The 21890-nt window shown below is 39.0% G+C and overlaps 1 protein-coding gene across 1 annotated transcript in view; it reads left to right on the top strand.

The window, feature by feature from the left end:
• ppm1e (protein phosphatase, Mg2+/Mn2+ dependent, 1E) overlaps positions 1-21752 on the top strand; it is a 47742-nt gene extending 25990 nt beyond the window's left edge. Inside the window, exons 2-7 of the mRNA XM_058789539.1 lie at positions 5816-5937; positions 10147-10346; positions 12961-13149; positions 13244-13387; positions 13871-13964; positions 15818-21752. Of these exons, the coding sequence (XP_058645522.1) occupies positions 5816-5937; positions 10147-10346; positions 12961-13149; positions 13244-13387; positions 13871-13964; positions 15818-16755 (1687 nt within the window). The 3' untranslated portion in view covers positions 16756-21752. The remainder of the gene's footprint in view (positions 1-5815; positions 5938-10146; positions 10347-12960; positions 13150-13243; positions 13388-13870; positions 13965-15817) is intronic.
• The last annotated feature ends 138 nt before the right edge of the window (positions 21753-21890 follow it).

Genomic DNA, 21890 nt, shown 5'->3' with positions numbered 1-21890 from the left:
GCAGTACATCACCACTGTGGATCACAACCGAACAGCCACTTATGGCTAAACTGAACTGGAGTCTCAGAGGAGCAGCTGTGTGTGAAAAGGAAAATCCTCTCATACACACACACAAGTGATGCCCAGTGTTTGGTGGATCTTACATAGTCAAGGACGGTTGAAAGTTAATGTAAGAGTAGAAACCCCCTTGAGAGCCTTGTGTAAGTGTGTGTGTGTGTGTGTGTAGGTGGGTTAGAACGTGCATGCCAAGCCACACTGCAACAAAGACAGGCTCTTCTAGACACACAAAATACTATTTCCATAAGCTAAAAATGCATTTCATCTAGTAGAATCTTAAAGTCTATAATAAAACAGATTTACTGAAATAACGACTGTTTTCACACAAGTTTCCCTCCGTATGCCATTGGTTGAACAGACAGATAGCCCCGCCCCAAAAGTATGCCATGTGTTGAGCCAGTGTCATCATCACAGCTTTTACACTCATAACAAGAATCAATGTATGAATGGCTACTCTGTAGTTGTCTTTATATATTTAAGTTGGGATAAAAAGTATTTAAACACTTCAATTACACAATTAGCCTTTTAAGTAATATTTATTTACGTGTATATAACTAATTTTTTATTACTTATCCGTTTTAATTAAAGCAATAAGGCACTTGAGAGCTTGCAAACAAGCTCTTTAAAATATAACACAGCTTTTTGTACCTGGGAAGAGGAAACTGATTCTGTATGTGTGTGGAGGTCTTTAATTATGTCCCCTGATATGATTACTGCATTTATATGCTATGCAAGTCCATCAGCAGTGAGTAGCTGTGTGTGTGTGTGTGTGTGTGTGTGTGTGTGCGTGCGCAAAGCGTCATTTCTCTCCTGACATAAAGTGTGACTATATAGTGTTAGCCACGCTGAGCCTTCGTTTCTCCGAATGACGTCAAAGCAAGGCTCCCCAACACACATCCCTGCTTCTCTCACTTTCTTGCGCTCTTTTTTTTTTTTTTTTTTTTTTCTACCCTCCTGCTGTATAGTCGCATTTATCTTCTGTAACCAGGCTAATCTGTTAAACACAAGTAATATGAGTGCAGAGCCACTTCTATTTATGCTTAATTTCCGTTCACAGTCTCTCTGGCAACACATAAGCCTGCTGTGAGATCTTAGTAGCTTACTACAGAGACGTCACTTTGTGCGGTGCTTTGAAGTCTGGGGATAAAGAAAGCAGCGTGTATGTATTTTTTGCAACTTGGTTGAGAGGACAAAAACGGCTCTTCTCTAATCCTCATTCCTTAGCATGTCTCTGACTCCACTGTGCTGCAAAAGAAACGGGCATCTCCCATTGGCTCACCTTAGCTATGCCCGAGAGCCTCAGCCAATCAGAGCTCCCCACCTCTGCACCCCCTCCCCCTCAGGTAGTGACGGCTGCGTGCGTGTGTGCAGGAGAGAGAGCAAGAGCATTTCTATGAATGGAAATGCGGAGGAGGATCCCAGAATGTGATGGCAATTGGCATGTCATTTCTCTCTTTCTGTCTTCATCCCCTCCTCAGGCCATCAGTTCCTCCCCCATCTCACTGTCACTTTTCTCTCCCATCTTTTCATCTTTCTGCCATGGCGAACACTAATGCACACTGCTGTCCCTGTGACACGCATGATGTCCTAGACTCCCGGTGTCCTTAGGATCTGATTCATACATCAAAGTTAGTTATCATAGTTAGGCATCATGGACGGACGAATAGATAGATAGATATCGATGAACACAGAGAGACTAACAGATTGATGGATATATCGATCCAAACAATATACACAGTATAAATAATTATGTAATGGGTTAATGGATTATAATTAATGTGAGCTCTTTCATCCCTTCTTCATGCTGAGTGAACTGACTAGATGATTTTTGGAAGAAGCTGTTGGCTGTTAGTTTGTAGCCTCCTTCTCATCTCTCTGCTGGATCTTTCATTTGGAACAGACCGTCATTGAGTCGTCCTTGAGAACGCTCCACTTTCCGCCCCCCCGTCTGCTGGGCTGGTATTCCAGCCTCTCGTGTTCACTGTGTGTGTGTGTGTGTGTGTGAAGCAGTTCGAGATTGCTCTGATTTCTAATATCTAACGTGTGTTCTGGCCTGAGGGCGGATAGTGGCTGTTTGCCTCACTACAACATCACTCACCACGGCAACCCGTCGTCATGGCGCAGCCCACATTGTGCAAGCAGCATGGCGCTGCTGTCAGGATTGTCATGGTTATGCAGGCGCATCAGCTGTCGGTGCCATACAGCCTTACGTTGCAGTGACCACCAGAGTGGAGGCATTTTAAATCATTATTAAAGGGTTAGTTCACCCAAAAATGAAAATAGCCCTGTGTTTTACTAACCCTCGAGGCATCCTAGGTGTATATGACTTTCCTCCTTCAGACAAATCCAATCGGAGTTATGTTAAAAATTGTCCTGGCTCTTCCAAGCGTTATTGCAGTCGGTGGGTGTTTCTGTTCAACAGTCCAAAACATGTTAAATAAAGCATGTGCATCCATAATAAAACATGCCTCACAAGGCTCTGGGGGGTGAATAAAGGCCTCCTGTAGTGAATCCATGCGTTTTTGTAAGAAACACATCCATATTTCAAAAGTAATAAACACTTTTCTCTCACTTCTATCTGTCGTACATGGATGACGTAGGAAGTAAGCATTGTGCGCGCGCTTCTGATATGCTAGTCTCGTGAGTTTTTCACAAGAGCAAAGGAAGAAAAGTTTCCTTACTTTAGCAAACGAAAACCAGTCTCCTCTTGGCTTATGTCGAAATCCTCTGATATTTTTCTTTACAAATCCTCGGTTTGTGCTTCTAATTCGTGACCGGTGTTTGGTTTTGTTCTCTCTCTGCATTCGTTACTAATCATGCAACGCCGACGGAACAGCTTCCGCTTATGACAAATAGATGAAGTGAGAGATCTGAAGTGTTTATTACGTTTGAAATATGGATATTTTTCTTACAAAAACGCATGGATTCACTTCAGGAGGCCTTTATTCACCCCTTGGAGCCGTGTAAGGCACATTTTTATTACGGATGCACGCACTTTATTTGACGTGTTTTGGACTGTTGAACAGAAACACCCACCCACTGCAATGATAACGCTTGGAAGAGCCAGGACAATTTTTAATAACTCCGATTGGATTTGTCTGAAAGAAGAAAGTCATATACACTTAGGATGCCTCGAGGGTGAGTAAAACACAGGCTAATTTTCAATTTTGGGTGAAATAACCCTTCAAGATATTCATTCATAATGCCTCATAACGGTCATTTTTGGTGACATTTTCTTGACTAATGCTTGGATAATGCACTGTAACACATGATGTAAGACATCAGTTTTGGTTTGATCATACTTTATATTTTACAATTTATAGGTGTAACTAAGAATAAGTAAATATTATAATTAGGGTTGCAAAGGGGTGGAAAATTTCTGGTAAATTTCCAGAAACTTTCCAAAAATCCCTGGAATATTCCAAAAAATCCTGGAAAGTTTTCCAAATTTCTGGAATATTTCTGAAATTTACTGGAAATTTTCCACCTTTTTGCAACCCTAATTATAATGGTGTATAATGGTTAAAATAATAGCATGTTTCATAGGTTTAACAGAAAATACGTCAATTTGACTAGAAACACCAGAGACTGGAAATGTAAAGCACCGTTCCACGTTCAGGAAAAAGGTGTTACCCTAAACCTTTAGAAAGTAAAATATTTAGATTTAGAATGAAATCAAATCCATTGTCTTTATGATCTTCATTTCTTCTGACTTCTTTTATGCAAAACTTTCATATCAATTTTAATTAATTACAGACAGTTGTTCATAAACTGAGCGCATCATAATAAATGTTTTTGGGATTAGGACATCACATTATTGGATGGCTCTGTTATCCTCTCCCATCAGGACACAGCTGAGGCTATTAATTCAACAGAATGTTGGCAAACGCCGCTGAAGCCCCTCACAGACAGAGGGAAATGGGAATGGCACATTGACACTGTCCAAGACACACGTTTTGAAGATTTTGGAGGCATATTTATTCACTGAGATAAATTGTTTCTGTGCCAGATAATTGTTCCTTTCCACAGTTGGAAACACCAATTACTTGTTCGTGTTTTTTTTTTTTAATGGACAAGCATTAATGAAACCTTTTTTCTGGGTTCGCTATGATATATATATATATATATATATATATAGCATTAAAAAATTTGGGATCAGTAAGAATGTAAATAAATTAATACTTTATTTAGCTAGGATGCATTAAATTGATCAATAGTGACAGTAAAGGCATTTATAATGTTATAAAATATATAATTTTTCAAATAAGTTCTGTTCTTCTTGGGCGAAAAAAATCACAGTTTCCACAAAAATATTAAGCAGCACAGCACTGATTTCAACATTGATACTAATAAGAAATGTTTCTTGAGCACCAGATTCAGAATAAATTATGATTTAAAATATATTAAACTAATAAAATGTTATTTTAAATTGTATTATTGCACAATATTACTGTTTCTGTGCCAGATAATTGTTCCTTTCCACAGTTGGAAACACCAATTATTTGCATTAGTTGTTTTACATTATTGTTTTTTTCATCAGTTAATGGACAAGCATTAATGAAATAGGTTTTTTCTGGATTTTCTTTATTGTTCCAAAGTTTGGGATCAGTAAGAATTTTAAGATTTTTCAAAAAATACTAAATATGACAGTAATGTTACAAAAAATTTCTGTTTCAAATAAATGCTGTTCTTCCTGAAAAAAATAATAAATAAATCAGTTTCCACAACAATATTAATCAGCACAACTGTTATCAACATTGATAATAATAAGATAATAATATTTCTTGAGTACCAGATTCAGAATAAATGAGATTATTAAAGAAAAAAAGGTTATTGTAAATTGTATTATTTCACAATATTACTGTTTTACTGTGTTTTTGATCAAATAAATGCAGCGTCGGTTGGCATAAAATACTTTTTTCAAAAAAACAATGAAAGAAATTTTCCAACCCAAAACTATGTTTGGTTTTACAGTTATATTTACACGCAGGTTTTAAAATGTGCAATTTTTACTCTATATTCTTGCAGTCTACCCAAAAAATGTGAAGTATTCCTCATGTCATAATGTCAATATGCCTTATAAACACATAGGATTTCTGGTCCTTATCTTAAAATTCATAGTCAGTCATTTAATGGGGAGATCCCTGTTCTGTTCGGATGAGAATTCCACAATCATCTCTTATGAAATCCTCTTATGGGGATGACGGGGCTTGTCTTTAAGTGTCGGCTCTTGATTTCATAATGTGCAGTTGTATTTATTTTCAGTGATCCAGCGGGGTCTCTGCTCTCAGAGCGGCACAGTGCTGGAGTGGATTTGGGTCATGCTAGTTTTAGAGTGCCTCTCCTCGCTCTCTCAATCCATCAGAGCAACAAGCCCTAAAAGGATATTCACATCAGTAGTTAAAAAGCCAGGCTTTAACACTTACAGTTCAGCTTTCTACCCTTGTTCCACACCATAAGCTTTTTTAAAGGAATAGCTCACCCATACAAGAAACAAGTCTGTTTGCAAAGAGGTTTTTGATGCACAGTGATCATAAGAACATCTTCAGCTAGGATATCTTTGGCCATTTTCTCTGTTTTGACCTGCGCATATTGCTTTTACCTCCTACTCATCATCTCACGGTTAAACGAGCGCTCGCTCTGGTGCTGAAAAAATTGAATCAAATACTGACAGCGCTCCTTTGCATAATGTTTCCGTGATCTACTCGGCAGATGTTTTAAAGCTCTCTCTCTCTCTCTCCTCATCTCTCTTTTACAGTAATTGCCCTTTTTCCTTGGCTTCAGCCCTGGCCCGTGGTACAGCAGACAGTATCCTGCAAAGCGATCTCTCTTTGTACTATCTCAACAAGAGTGTGGAGGATGGCACAGACACACTGCCTCGTAAGTGCCCTATAAAAACCACATCACATAAATGTAACTTGCACAGTGAAGTCTTATTTTTAAACGAGACGAGTCTAGCATAGATTCATTGTGGTTTTCTTGACACTCGTGATCCATCTGAAGTCACACAGTGTCAGTAAAGCCAGTGAATGAGTTGGATCTTGCTATCGAGTAGAGATCTTGTGATATTTGATCCGAATGTAGGCCATTCTGCACAATTTTAAGCCTCCTATTCAACTGCAAATTTAGGTCACTTACTAACTTAACGGTGGCCTGAATTGCTTTCTTATCTTTCTATATTCGAATTGAAATGGCAAAGGAATTTGAGGTGAGAACGGCTGCTAATGTGCCACAGTTTTGGCTGGTTTAGAAAGGAGCAGGTCTAATGGAGCTCGAAAGATCGATTCATATTTGACACCTCTTTTTGTTATATCGTGTCTGATCTGATTAATTTCCCCCTTCACTTCAGATAACTCTTTCTGTAGCAATAACTGTAAACTGCCACATGAAAGTATATTACAATCTTTATGGAGGACAGATGTTGCATGACATGCGAATGATGGTGCACATTATGTTGTGAAATATGTTAGTATCATATTGGTCTTTGGCCTATATTTAAGTTTTTTAAAATCTGTATTGGTCAGTATTGCGTATTTAATTGTACATGCCCGTTTCCTTTATTTTTACACTTAAAACATTTTAATTTTAATAGTCATTTTTAAATTTAATCTTTTAAAGTATTCTAGCAAATATCAAAATAAATATTCACTTTTTATACTCTACGTTATAACATGAATGGTTGAATTTACGTATAGCATTTAAAATAATGATTTTAATTTTTAGTATTATATTTTTCATTTAATTATACAGTATACTGTAAAATTAACATCAACCATAACATGAAAATAATTATAATATATTTGAAATGCATAAATAAAATAGATATTAAAATTCTATTCTCTGTTGTCTAAAATCTATTTTTAGACAAAAATAGATTTAATAAATCTATTATAAAATTATATAAATGTATAGTATTCGTAATGTATAATATTTCATTTTATTAAAATATATTACAGTATTAAAATTCATTACATTTACCTAAAAGTTTAATGTTATTTTTATATTGTTTTTATATTTTTATATTTCATACCGCTGTATATGTATATATTTTCAATTTATATTGACAAAATATTATAGAATTTTAATGTATATTTTATTAATGTCTTTTTAACATTCTTGTGCTGCCACAGAGAATGGAAATGTAGTTCGGTTTGCCCGTTCAACCAAACAGATTGCAATTCTTCTTCTGTTAGTAGGAAAATTATACATTTCATCTTTAATTGTGACCGACAGCAATTTGTTTCCGCCATAATACTTTAATAGACATACGACAACTCTGGAAGAAAATTCAGACTTTCCCCACTGGTAATTACAACATTGCGGTGGCGTTCATGTGCACTGATCTCATAAATACAATCATTCCGGCAAGTCATGAAGGCTGCAATAATTCTCTGTGGTTCACATCCAACTATTGCCGTCATGAGTTAGCGCAGACATTCACATAGCACGCTGATCCCAGACACTTTCCTGAGTGGATGGTAGATTTATAAAGCCAGATGGACTGCAATCTGTGTTGAGTTTAAGTACTGTTCAAAAATACGTCAGAGCACGAGAACTCCACTTGAGCCGAGTCTGGTTTTCCTCAGCCAGGACAGTTGATAAAGGGTTTCACGGGAGGTACAGTCCTTTAAACAGGCCTACATGACGTGACCCATTCCAGCAGCAGAGAGTATGTTTAGTGTAAGTCGTAGCAGTGGAAACGACTGACATCAGTACAATGGGCGGCAGACAGACGTCTGCTCAGGGCAAAGGCAGTACATACTGTTCACCAGCTCAGCCCTGAGATGGCAGATTAAATTTAGACACTGTGCCCACGGAGACAAGACAAATAGAGAGAGAGAGAGCGAGAGAAAGAGAGCATCTAAAAGGCTAAGGGAAGAGAAAAGAGCATGTAATGTCTGCTTTTACAACCATCAAACAATCTAAAAGGCCTCTGCGTCCACACAATGCTAAAATACATCTGTCAAAAGCAGTATTGAGGCGGACTGATAGACAAAGACAAAAATGCAGCCTTTGAAAAATACGCAATAAATGGAGTCATAAAAAACAGACACTCCATTAGGCAAATCTGGGACTTTGCCATAAGTTTTGGCATGCAAACATTTTCAGCAACATTTTATGAGCGTGAGAAACAAATAACTTGCTTGCCAATGATACTTTTAATGGTTTTGTAAACCTAAACAGAAGAATTCTGTCAATTTACTTAACCTCATGTCTTTCCAAACCTGTTTGACTTTCTATCTTTCTACTTTTTGCAATAGAGCACAAAAGAAGATGTTTTGAAGAATGTTAATGCAGCACTTTTTCAGACTAGGGGCCCTATCATACACCCGGCGCAAGGCAAGTGTTTTTGCTAGTTTCAGCTCGACGCAGTTCTCATTTTCCCATCGTGTGCCACGTTGTTTAAATAGCAAATGCATTTGCGCTCATTTGTGCGCCCATGGGCGTGCTGGTCTGAAAACGAGGTGTGTTCAGGCGCATCGTTGGCGCGTTGCTATTTTGAGGAACTGAAAATAGACTGCGCCATAGACCAACTCAAACCTGGTCTAAAGTCAATGGCGCAATATTTTTTTGTTATTTAAAGAGCGCGTTATTAGTAGAAAATGCGTCTCTGGGTGGGTCCACAACACACATTCACTTTGCTTATTACACACAGGGACGCACAGCAGCACACAAGCATGACAAATTACTAAAAATGAAAGGATTACAGTGTAAAAGAATATTATTGTGTAGGCTACATAAATATAAAAATGTACATATTTATAATACGTGTCATAATGGATAGTCATTGCGTGTATCAGAATTAGCCTGCCTATTTGCTCGCGCATGAGCAGATCCGTTTGCTCTCTGGAGACGCGTTCAGTCGCCTTAAAATTCCGCCGTGTAAATAGCGAATCCGCCATGGTGCGAGCGCAACTCGCTCTTAAAGGGAATGGGAGATGAGACTCTGATTGGTTTATTGCATGTTACGCCCAAAACACACCCATTACTCATTAAGAGAATAGGGACAACCCGTTTAGACCATGCGCCCGGGCGTGCCGACTGTTTTCCCGTCGTTAAACTTGCAAAAGTGGATTCGGACACGCCCTGAGTGCACTTGCGCCTTGCGCTTTAGGCCTTGTGTTTAGATCATTAAAATAGGAACAGAAACACAGTCTATTTTCTGTTCCTCAAAATAGCAACGCTCCAACAATGCACCTGAACACACCTCTTTTTTAGAGCAGCACGCCCATGGGCGCAAATGCATTTGCTATTTAAACAACGCGGGTCGGGAAAATGAGAACTGTGTCGGGCTGAAACTAGCAAAAACACTTGCGCCGCATTACGCCGGGTGTATGTAGTAACAAATAGACTGAAATTCATTCCTTTTATCTTTTAAATCTTCCAGATATTCAAATTTGGTGTATTCTAATATGAGAGACATGAGAACCAGAAACAATTGGTGTCATCTGACATTCGACCAGACATGATGTGTTTTGATCTGCCAGAATGTGGGTTTGGAACAACATGAATAAATGATAACAGATTTATCATTTTTAAGTAAACGATCCCTTTAATAGGCACCTTTCTGTACACAAATTAAAACAACAAAACAATTGGGTTAGTTGTCCATCAAATGCGTCATATCAAGATCTGAAAAGCTTTGAGGGCGTAAAGAGCAGCGTATAGATCACAGGTGTTTGTAAAGGGAGAACTTGTGCTTCAGAGATATTGATGAGAACTTCACAGAACGAAGGAATGTCAGTTTTAGTCCATAGAGACCAGAGCTGGAACAATCCCATCATCATTAACCAGTCACCTCCTCTCTCTCTTTCTCAGCTGGCAGATGGCCTCTTTTGCCCACTGTCCTCAATTCCGCTTCCACTGTGCATTTAATCAGCAGCTCATGCACTCTTCGTTTCCAATATGATATTACAGTCAAATCTGTTTGGCCTGTGAGAAAAAAAAAACCCCAGCACTGTCTGTTTGTGTATGGTGCATGTATGTGTTTTTTTACACTGTTGTGACATATGAAAGAATGGCAGCTTAGTCATCCTGAATCAAAGCAGCTCAGAGTGTTTACATGTAACATGCTATTTGCCTCGGCAGAGATTGATTCGGTGAAGCTGGCCCGGCTGGTCTTTAATAAGCTATGCGAGACGTGCGGTCATTGGCTAAAGGAGTTCCCGTATCGACGCCGCCAATTGCCGTACTACGAGACCTCCATCCACGCTATTAAAAACATGCGCCGAAAGATGGAAGACAAACACGTCGTCATTCCTGACTTCAACACACTTTTCAATCTACAGGTATGACCTTGATTGTGACTTTGAATGACCTTTTATTTTTCACCAAATATAATATACACTACTGTTCAACGGTCTGGGGGTCAGTAAGTTGTTTTGTTTTTAAGAACTGTGTTTGTATTCAGCATGGATGCATTAAATTTATCAAAAGTAACAGTACAGAAATTTATAATGTTACAAAAGATTTCAAATAAATGCTGTTCCTATTAACTGTCTATTAGTGGTGTCAAAATTAGCACGTTAACTGCGGTCAGATGAGATGCTGTGAGGCCATATATCAGTAAAAATGAATTTTCCTGTCCTGTGCTGTCCTGTTACACTGTGCTCGTAGTGGATTTAAACCTGCAGCACCCATATGAGCACCAGGGCTCAATATGTCTGAGGATCTGCGCGAGCTGCTAAGCCACAGCTCTGACCCACAGGCAAATTCTAAGGCATCTAACAGCCCATGAATACTAAGGCTGTCCAGCAGCTCATGACTGCTTTTCATCAAAAACTCATTTTAAGGCCTCTGCTGAGCTTTCCACACTGTAACAAATAGCTCATACAAATCTGAGTCAAGGTAGATGCTAAAGCACCAATACACTTAACATCACTTTTCATCATAATAGAGTTGTGTTGAACCTAACATCCCTGAAACAGCATTATGTAATTTCTTTCCTGATTGCCAGTGTAATTTCCAGTCGAGCGAGAATGTTCTCCGTCACCAGAAAGCAATAAGTGCCGACAGATTTGCCGTCTCACGTCCAGATCTACTTGATGTTTCAGATGAGATGTGTGGGCTATTCTTCCTTTAATAAGAGCAGACACTGTGGCATTGCTGTCCACTGTAGCATGAAACAGACCCTCCCTAAAGCAGGACTGTGGGGAATATTCTGTCCTGATGGCAGCAAGTTTCATCAATGCGCTCTTCCCAACCACACTCTGGGGGGCAGTACTTCATCTGTCACATCTGGTAGCCACTTGATAAATGCTGGGCTTTTACTGGTATTATTTCGCGAACACTAGCATCCCTTTGCCTTAGGCAGAAGCAGATCAGAGGCCAGTCCCAGCCATAAGTGGACATCATTCAGTGCATTTACAGAGAGAGAAACATAAACATACTTGTTGTTCCACATCAGTGCTGTTCCACATGAGCAACATGACAAAACTAGAACGCTCCCATTATAATTAAATAATGCACACTGAGGAGTACACTTTGGAGTAGATAAAAAATTCTATAAAAAATTTAAAGAACAAAAACAATTACGTTTGTCACATATGCATATAATACAAACTATTGCCTGATGTATTATCTAATTTAAATAGTGATTTTTACATTGAAATTATAACAGTAAATAAAAAAATAATATTAATAAAAACACAAAAAGATTTAGGTGATTAAAAGGAAATCACTAAGATTTCATATTCAGTAAATTCTGAAAATGTCTTATTGATTTTCGTATTCACTACAATTTTTTTTTTAGTTTTGCATATGCATAAAATACAGATTGTTGAATTATATGCTAATATTTCAGTCCTAAATAGCAGTTTTTACATTGAAATGTTCACAATAAATAAAGGAATATTTATAAAACCACGCAAAAAAAGGTTTAGATGACTATTTTATGCATATTATACAAACTAATGTTATGCTAGTATTTTAGTCTAGAATAAATTAAATCACTGAAACTTAGGATCAAAATCTGTGATGATTATGCATTTCAATTTCTATAAATTACAATTAAAAAGTTGCAAGACCCATTTTATTTTATGATTTTACTTACCTGGTTACCTTTACCCTCACTGTTTGTTTGTTTGTTTGTTTATTTATTTATTTTTTACGTATGTCCTTCATCATGTTTTGTCCCCTTATAGGTGATTAAAAAAAACTCATTTTGTGGCATACAGTCAAAGGGAGTAAGAGCAGCTGCTTTGCAGATCATTTACATGCATTGGACAAGATGTGGAATATTCTATTAACTGATTAAGGAAAGAAGGAATAAATTAATCAGTCAAATAAATTTAAAATGGTTGTTGTATGCATCCACACATCATAAAAACCTAAACTAAATGTGAGCATTTTCATGTTGTCCCGAGACGCTCGGGGTGCAGTGTTGACACAGTGTCGCAGTAATGGCAGCTCGGGGATTCTTCTATAATGAAATCCTTATTTATACCAGTGAGAGCTTATCCCATTTGACCAGCCCTGCTACGGAACTAAGCCATTTAATAATTCGTAAGCTGCTGATAATTAAAACCGATCGACAAGAGGAAGCACCAACATTTCATTTGCATATATTTCTCATGTGTAGTATTTCATTACGCTACGTTGACTGCAGTTGATTTGCGAACAGCTTCTGATCTGTTGGATGCCAGAGGTTGGCATGTTTTTGTTTTCTGTTTCGCACGGATTGAGAGACATTTACAGGGATTTATTTCAATTAAGAATGGATTATGAGGCAATAAGCTATTTTCTGAATAACAACAGTAAAATTTATTTTAGTACAACAATTGTAAGAAAATGCTTTGAATAATGATATAATCAACAACAAAAAAAAACAATTCATCTCTAATTTTCATTACTTGTCACAATCATTTTATGAGGTAAAGCTAACAGAAAAGTATGTGTGTTTAGGATCAGGAAGAGCAGGCTTTTTTCGCTGTGTTTGATGGTCACGGCGGGCTGGATGCTGCCATCTACGCCGCCAATCACCTGCACGTAAACCTGGTCAGACAAGAAATGTTCAGTCAAGACCCTAAAGAGGCTCTGTGTCACTCCTTCAAACTGACAGATGAGCGGTTCATACAGAAGGCATCACGTGAAGTGAGTTCCTACCCCACAAACACTGTCAGATATCAAGATGCTCATATCAGCCCTTTTTGTATTGACAATCTATGCTTCCGTATCTCTGGAACAGAACATGCGCTGTGGCACCACAGGGGTCGTGACCTTTCTGAGGGGTCGCACGCTGCATGTGGCCTGGCTGGGTGACTCACAGGTCATGATGGTGAAGAGAGGTCAGCCGGTGGAGCTGATGAAACCACACAAACCGGACAGAGAGGTGAGAAAGACTAGACGCTCAAAGCTATTTCTTATCATTTCATTTAAAAAAAAATATATTTTAATAAAAATTTTCATGTTTAATTTAATTTAAAATAGATGGAGACCATTATAAAATGGTCAGCTCTTCCAAGTCCATGTGCCAAAAACTGATCTTAGATCAGTCTTAGATTGGTCCTAATTGGTGCATATGACCTTCGTTTTTATCTCAGTCAAGCCCTTTGTGTGGGATGTCCTTTAGCAAGTCCATTCAATTGACAAAAGTCACATGACAGCAAAGCTGTGTTATATAACAAACTTCCAAGAGTGGATCTGTTGAGCCTAGTCTTTGGAGCTTTATCTATATAATGAAACTGTATGTAAGTCACTGTTCAGCCGATTAGAGTTTCACTAATTGACACTGAACTGAACATGACACTAGCTGTTATGGTTAATGACTCCTGTTGACCATATTTTTTGTTTGTTTGTTTATGTGTTTGTATAGGATGAGAAAAAGAGGATTGAGGCTCTGGGTGGGTGTGTAATCTGGTTCGGCACATGGAGGGTGAATGGCAGCCTGTCCGTGTCAAGAGCCATCGGTATGGGACATTTCAAATTACAATATACAATGTAACAAGCTAAACTGACAGCCCTGATTGTATTTCTAGCAAACATTTTGTGTAAAATGCTGTGAGTAGTGCTTCTCTCAATGCATATAGTATTGTTCTAAAGCAGCTTTATAGAGAATACTGCTTCGCAAATCCCAGTAATTGAGCCAAAGGCATGAGAAGAGAGATAAAAACTCCTTAAGATGGTTGTGAAAGCCTTTCTTTTGTGCTCATTCAAGATATTCACGTATTTAGGCACAATCTTTTGTAAGTGAAAGTGAACTAAAGGTCAGTGGGTGCATATTTTTAGAAGAAGATGTACAGGCCACAGCAGAAAACCATCATTATCATCACACCATAGATTTCAGAATGAAGGAGACAGTGTTTTAGAAAGCAAACCCTGGCACAGACTCAATTTAATCAATGTAACCAGATTGTGCAGCTTCCACTTGGTCTAAATCAGTAGCTGCGTCTGTGTACTTTTGAAAAATAATATTGATTATTGTCAAAACTTGAACCATTGTACTGTTTCAAAACTTGTGTAATCAGACCAACTGTGTGGTTGGAGTTGAAAAGAGTACAAACTTTTTCATCACCTCAATAAATGATTGATAATGTATCAGTATACTTTACAGTATGTACATAGCCAGTATAAGATTACGGCTTTCAGGCTAATGAACATTGCTGCAATAACAAAGACTGACCTCCTGCAAAATCCTTAGGCAGTGTTCCCACGACTTCCTGCCCAGGAACCGTTTCACTCCCTAAATGCTGATGGCTAATCTATCAGATAATCCTATCAGTCTAGCATTTAATTCCCTTAAAGCTCTTGATTCATAAATAGGACAAGTGAGGCTAATTCTGCCATAGCCTAGACAACTGGTCTTTTACAAACCGAGTCATATTTTACTCAAAAAAATCAAAAGATGCAATTAAGAAATTCTGTTTAGTTTAACGAAAATATTGAAACATATTTTTGCCTTTTTTGCATTGTGGCATTATTTGCATAGCAGTTTAGTATTGGTGATTCTGAAAAAAAAATGTAATGTGATTTTACTTGTCACTTTGCTGTATATTTTTTTAAATTAATAATATATTTATATTTAAAATGTTATATTTGTTGATTTGAATTTTAAAAAATCCAAGTGCGTTACAGCAGTGAAAATATTGGTTGAAAAAGTTTTTATTAAAACTATACATTTTATTTAAAATCTAGTATTTGATATAATGACTTTTAATATATTTAACAATAAGGAATTGGCACTTTGCAAAGACAAGATCCGCCCCCTTAGTTACTGTTGTTATGTCCGACAAGGCATGCTGCTCTTATGTTCTCACATAGTGAAAAATACATTGCGGAGCAAAGAGGACACTGACAGCGCACCTACAGACAAGACAGAGCAGGTTACTTCTGGTATGAAACAAAGTCTTAGCTTTCAAATTTTGTCATTTTAAGAATTTGAAACAACAAATACCGTTTTGTGGCTCTTTAATGCGTTGTGACAGATCACTGTAGCGCCTCAATTCAAACGGCACCTGAACTGATCTTCTTTTTATATTTACCTCAAGCACAAAATAAACATGAATGAACATCAGAAGGTACTTTATTTCAACCACGGAAAGACGTAAATACACATCATTTTTCAAGTTTAAGTCCACCAAAGTTAATCTACTCTCCTGTCTGTTTTGTTTGTCTGAAAAAAAGGCGGATTCTGTATTATTATTGGTCAGATCGCCTGTCAGTCAAACTCGCAGCGACGGGTCAATTGACAATTCCTGAAATCTATATTTTTTTGTGATATTCACTCTCAGTTGAGTTACTCTGTTTTCTTTTGTATGTACAGGTGATTCAGAACACAAACCCTATATCTGTGGAGACGCTGACTGCAGCACCTTCAACCTGGACGGGAGCGAGGACTACTTGATCCTGGCCTGCGACGGCTTCTACGACACAGTGAATCCAGAAGAAGCTGTGCGAGTGGTCAGCGACCACTTGCAGGAGAACAACGGGGACACCGCCATGGTGGCCCACAAGCTAGTGGCCTCGGCCCGAGACGCGGGGTCCAGCGACAATATCACGGTCATCGTGGTGTTCCTCAGGGACCCCCGTTTGCCCCCACCCTCAGATGAACCGGAGGAGGAGCGGGAAGAGGAGTTGGTGGAGGACGCAGGAGAGGAGGAAGAAGAAGTGGAGTCCTTGCAGAGTGAGCTGGTGTGTCAAGATGGAGGGGCGGAGAATGGAGGAAAGAACCGGGGCGGCTGGCCACTCCAGCAGTGCTCGGCGCCGGCCGACCTGGCCTATGAAGACCGCATGGATTCGTTTACGGACAGAACAAGTCTGAGCATCATGGGGCCGGACCTGCGTGCAGAGACTGGCTGCTTCAGGCTTCCAGCTTCATCCATCCTCCCCCCGACGAGAACCATCATGCCAGACCTCATACCCCCCTACGGGGGGGGTGGCGCGGCCTGGCGCCCCTACCAAGAGGACGGCCCCTTTGGGTACAGGCAAAAGCCCCAGCCTAAACCCAGAGTGCCCTCCTACACGCAGACCACCTCAGATGGACAATTGTTGGAGGTGGCTGCGCTCTTCCCTCAGGAGGGCCGGAGGAAGAGGCGGCTGGAGGTCATGCCGCTGAGGAGGGAATCGCAGCGCCTGATTCGTAGGGCTAGAGAAAGTCATGGTCCTCTGAGCTTCTTCCCTAGTGTGCCCTATCCTCTCCGCTCTCCAGAGAGGAAGCCTGGGATAGCCTTTCCCCATGTAACCCACAGCAAAAGGGTCTAATCGACAACTTCCTTGCCCCATCATGCCGCCCTCCGTCTCTCAAGCTAAAGCACGCTCATTTCACACAACACATGACGTGGGCATACACACACATACATGCATACTCTGTTCCAAAACCTAGTGAGCAGCCTTCATAGGCAGCATTTTGTGGGACCTTTTGGTCACCTTGTATTGGACAGATTTTAAGGCAGCATCACATGTTTCCTTTGTGTTGAACACAAACCCAGATTGAAGAGAGTGAAAATCTTGATAAAAACAGTTTACTATCATTTTAACAGTTTACTGTCAGAACTGTGAGATGTAAACTCGGAATTCTGAGATTAAAAATTCAAAAGTGCAAGATGTAAACTTCTGAGGCCCTGTTCACACTAGCGCGTTTTCATTTTAAAACGATTCTCATCTACACTGGCGTTTTCACTGCGTTTCAGAAACGATCTCTGTCCACAGTACACAACCGAAAATGCATGTCACATGACCATTCATGCAGGTCCAACAATGAGCATGATGTTATTTTTTTACACGGTCGCCAAGGATACGCAGCGTGAATGTGGGCAGCCACGTTATTGTTTTCAAAAGTCTCCCCATTTTGGTCCGTTTACACTAAAACACAAATGAAAACAGGGTCTTCAGCATTTCCGAAAGTCTCCCATTTTCAGAGTAGCGTAAACGACAGGTGTAACCATAGCAAAAGTTATGCGTTTTAAATCACACTAGTGTAAGAGAAAACACTGCGAGATGTAAACTCAAAATTCAGAACAAAAAAAGAAATGTAAAATGTAAAAAAACCATCAGAATTACAAATTCAGAATTCTGAGAAAAAAGTCACAATTAAAATATGCATTTTATATTTTTTGTTCCATGGTGAAAATAAGCTCAACATGCTGACAGCAAATCCTAATAAAATTCCTTAATTGTTATTTATGTTGCTGCCTATGTAGAGGGTTCAAATGAATCTATTGTGAGGTTCCACAGACAGCTGTCTATGTAGGGAGCAGGCAACGAGGCAACTCACTGAGCTCTGGAACAGAAACACAAACATATGAGATCCTACATTGCTTTAACGCTTCCACTCTCATCTTATATGAGCCAGCCTATCAGAATCCTTCACCACTCTCAGCCAGCTTCCTCCGCATCCTCATAACCCTCTCTCTGGTCCAGAATTATTTGTGTGCGTGTGTGTGTTTGGTAGGGGAAAAAAGAGCGTAAACACTATCTTCTGTTCATACACACACACACACACACACACACACAGAAGTGGAGTTTCAGTCAAACCCAGTTTAGAATCACGCGGTCAACAGGAGTACAGGTCTTATGTCTTATATCTGGTGTTTGATGCGAGAGACATTATACAGCTTTTGGTTATTGAAGCTATTTTAATGTTCAAACACTACTCTTCAGAGGAACTGACGTCATTGTCCTCTAAAATTAATTTTTTTCCTTTTTATCTGAAGCATATACTTATTGTATGAACTGGTTACTCGAGGATGCAATGATGTCTATAAATTACAGTTTAGGATTTGTCTATAAATTGCAGCTCAGGCATAATTATGACCTGGCTGTGATGAGTCATTGAGAAATGAGTGGCATCATATTCGTGTATGTCTTTATGATTTTAGCACACATGCTTTATGTGCTGTTTATGACCCCATGTTTTACCTTGTTCATTTTGTTAGACGTGTTCGTTTATCTAAAAACCATGGATGGTGCTTTTCACAAATGGGATACAATTTACTTTCCTTTTATTTTACTTTAATAATATTGTCTTTAATTGTAATTATTATTTTGTTTATTGCTAGGGAAAAGAAAAAATTACAAAACTTGATAAGTGGGTTGCAAACCTCATAAAATCAATGTAAAATAAACCAACTCATATAATATTTAGTTTGACCTTGTTAGGTTAACGGTCATAATTTTCTGAAGTATAAGTGCCACTTTTACTGACCATTTGATGAAAGAACAAAAAAAATGATTTGATTTTTAAGAGGCTCTATTTTGTATTCTATTTGTGGAAAGTGCTGGGCTGGTTTTGGGCAGCTGCCACGTCGAAGCATTTGCACATTCACCACGTTTCCAGCCACCCTTTGGTGATGCTAACTACAAATAACATAACCCACTGACAGCCAACACCTGTTGCTTTTCCAATCATTGCCTTGGAGAGAAACATATCAGATCAAATTTAGATGCATTATATATTCTATACACTTTCAGTTTCAAAACCAAAGAAGAAAATGACGCTACCTAAACAGTGCTTCATCTACAAGAGCTTGTTGTTAATCCCTGTAGAGAAAGATTAGTCCAAGATATTCACTTCCCGTTCAAAGTAAATATGTTTGGCCAAATATCTCTTATCAGTTATCTTTATGTTGACAAGCTGGATTAAGATTTGTATGGGATGTGTAAATGTAGCCAGAGGGGTTTGCTTGACAGGAGATGCTCGTAGTTTGAAGTGCCCTTCAGGTGTTGAGGACATGGATAGTTGAGTTTCAGCAGCACAATGTGTGCCTTCATTTTCTTCAGCATGGGCCTGTTTTTTTTTACAGGCTGGGAAGTGGATCTGATCGCTCTACCACTTTCTTTTTTCTATACACTACCAGATCTTTATTTAGAAATGGATACAACACTTAAGATTAAGAGAGAATTTGTTGCAATTTTTAAATGGTACATATACTGTACTTTAGCATTTTAATTTAAGAAGAGTACAGTGAGGGAGGGACTTGTTACTAACATTCAAGTATTATCTCTCTCAGTCACTTATATAAGGGCATCATGTATAGAAGTCAATTACTTTGGAAGTTCTGTGCCTGAAAGGGACAACAAGCTTAAAATAATATTTTGGGTTAGGGGATCGTTCACCCAAAAATGACAATTCTGTTATCTTTTACTCACCCTTAAATGGATATTTTGAAGAATGTTGGTAACAAGTTACCATTGACTTCCATCGTATGGACAAAACAAACAAACAAGACACTTTAAAAATGTGTTTCTTTTATTATCCAAAGAAAAAAGAAAGTCATAGTTTTGGAATGAAATGAGGGTGTGTAAAAAGGGTATGAGAATGTCCATTTTCATTTGTGTGATCTATCCATTTAATTAAGCTTTAGCGATTACCACCGAAAATAATTTTGCCTCATTTTAAAAAACGAATCAAATACATATGCCCGCAAGTGTGCAGAACTATGAAGCAACTGTCACAACGTTTCAAAAGTATACATTTCTTAGCCGGAGACCAGTGTCTGTGCCATTTATATTCAATCTTGAAGCTAATTCAAAGGACTTTACAGCTCAAATATCAAACATTTGGACTGAAGAATTGCTTCAATAACAAAATTTCAGTCTCCAGCCATTCCGCCTGTAAACACAGTCATATTTAGAAATTATTGAAAACTATTTGCTGTTGTAACCATCACCTCACCATTCATCTGATTATTCGATCTTTAATCTTCATACAGTACATGAAGATCAAAGTCATATACATGTGTTTTCATGTCTGGCACGCATGATGATATGACAGCTGTGATGGCATTGGCTGGTTCTGTTCAAGATACCTGTGCTGGCCACACCTGTGTTTCTGATTAGCAATGGTGCAACCCTTAACTCCTTCCCTCTTATGTCTATAACTAGAAAGACTTGTGCCATCCCTACCGTGCCATTGCACTGATCAGTTTCCATTTATTTATTTTTGTTGGCGGAGGGATGGATAATGGGCGGGGCATAAACGTCCATCACTTGTGTGTTCCCTTCTTCCGTCTCCAACCACGAAATTCACCCACATAAAGCCTGAGCTTAACACCATCAGTGCTCTCCTGTCCGAAAAAGGGGCTTGAATGGGAAGTTGATCTGTTATGGTGCATTTTAACTGGTCCAGAATGTACATCCAGATGTCGAATGTACTGTAAGAGGAACCCTTCAAACAGAAACATGGAGAAGGATCAATGAAACTTTGACCCGCATTTAAAGACGCCAAGACTGTCCCGAATGTATGTACGCACTCTATCGTCCATTATGAGATTCGCCACCGGATTTTCTGCCCTTTGCCCTGCCAGATATATCATGCCTCGTAAATCCTAGATCTGCACTAGAAGCGGAAAATGTTCCCCCACGGCCTTCGAGACGGGATTGATGACCAGAGATTGATGAGTGCAGCTCACAGGACACGGACCTCGCGATGAAGCTGCGCTCGAGATGATATATACGGCGTAGATTCAGAGATAACCTTCCCCTTTCGCCCTCACCATCATGTACAATCTCCCTCACGATCATTCCTCTAGCACCTCGTACGGGGCACAAATTATATATCGGAAGTGTAGTAACTTACATATATTGTATACATGTATGTGTGTTTTGAGCGTGTGCGTGAGTGCGCGTAACATTTGGGATGTGTATGTGACGTCTGTCTTCTAAATGTGCTATTTTAATCACCACTGATGACTCAGATGGATACAGAAGTCTGTAACGCTTTTCAGTAACCCTTGGCCCCACCCCCTTCTCACTGAAGTACGTACTTGAAAACTACTTTGGATGCGCGCGAAGTCTAACAGAATACAGTAATACAGTCACAGGCTCCGAGTGGTAATCAGTCAAAGGACCAAAGTTTTCGGACGGTTCGTTTCAATGAAGAACATCTCACTTCGTCTTCACGTACTCTTGAGCCTTGGCCCCCCGTGGACTGACTGTTAGACTCAGCGTTTCTCCTGTTAGCGATAGTTTCTGCGTCGAGGGCACACTCTCGATCTTTCATGACGGTTAGCCCTCCTCACTTGCTGTCACCGCTTTTGTCCATGTACTGTTCAGTACTGCTCTTTTTCTGCTAGCAATAATGAACCAACGCAAGCCATGAGTGAAGAGAGCTCTTCAAAGGGCTCGTCTTCTCTAAAGCAAAGCTGAGGAAGGGTTTCCAGACAACTTAGAGGGGAAAAAACAAACGTATCTTAAAAAAGAAACCTATGTTACTGATGGTCATAACTGTATTCTATTAAACCTGTGTTGATGAGAAACCACTACTGTACTCTCAGAGCTTTTGTTTTTTTTAATGGGATGTGTGATCCTTTTCATGGACTGCTCAGTGCTTAATAGATTAGCTATATATAGGAGTTTCGACTGTGAGAAGATTTCTGATTAATCATACTTTGGTCAAA

Source organism: Onychostoma macrolepis, chromosome 10 (assembly GCF_012432095.1).
Source record: "Onychostoma macrolepis isolate SWU-2019 chromosome 10, ASM1243209v1, whole genome shotgun sequence".
NCBI classification, from domain to species: Eukaryota; Metazoa; Chordata; class Actinopteri; order Cypriniformes; family Cyprinidae; genus Onychostoma; species Onychostoma macrolepis.
Note: the sequence above shows the minus strand (reverse complement) of the source record. Positions and strands in the feature narration are given on the sequence as shown.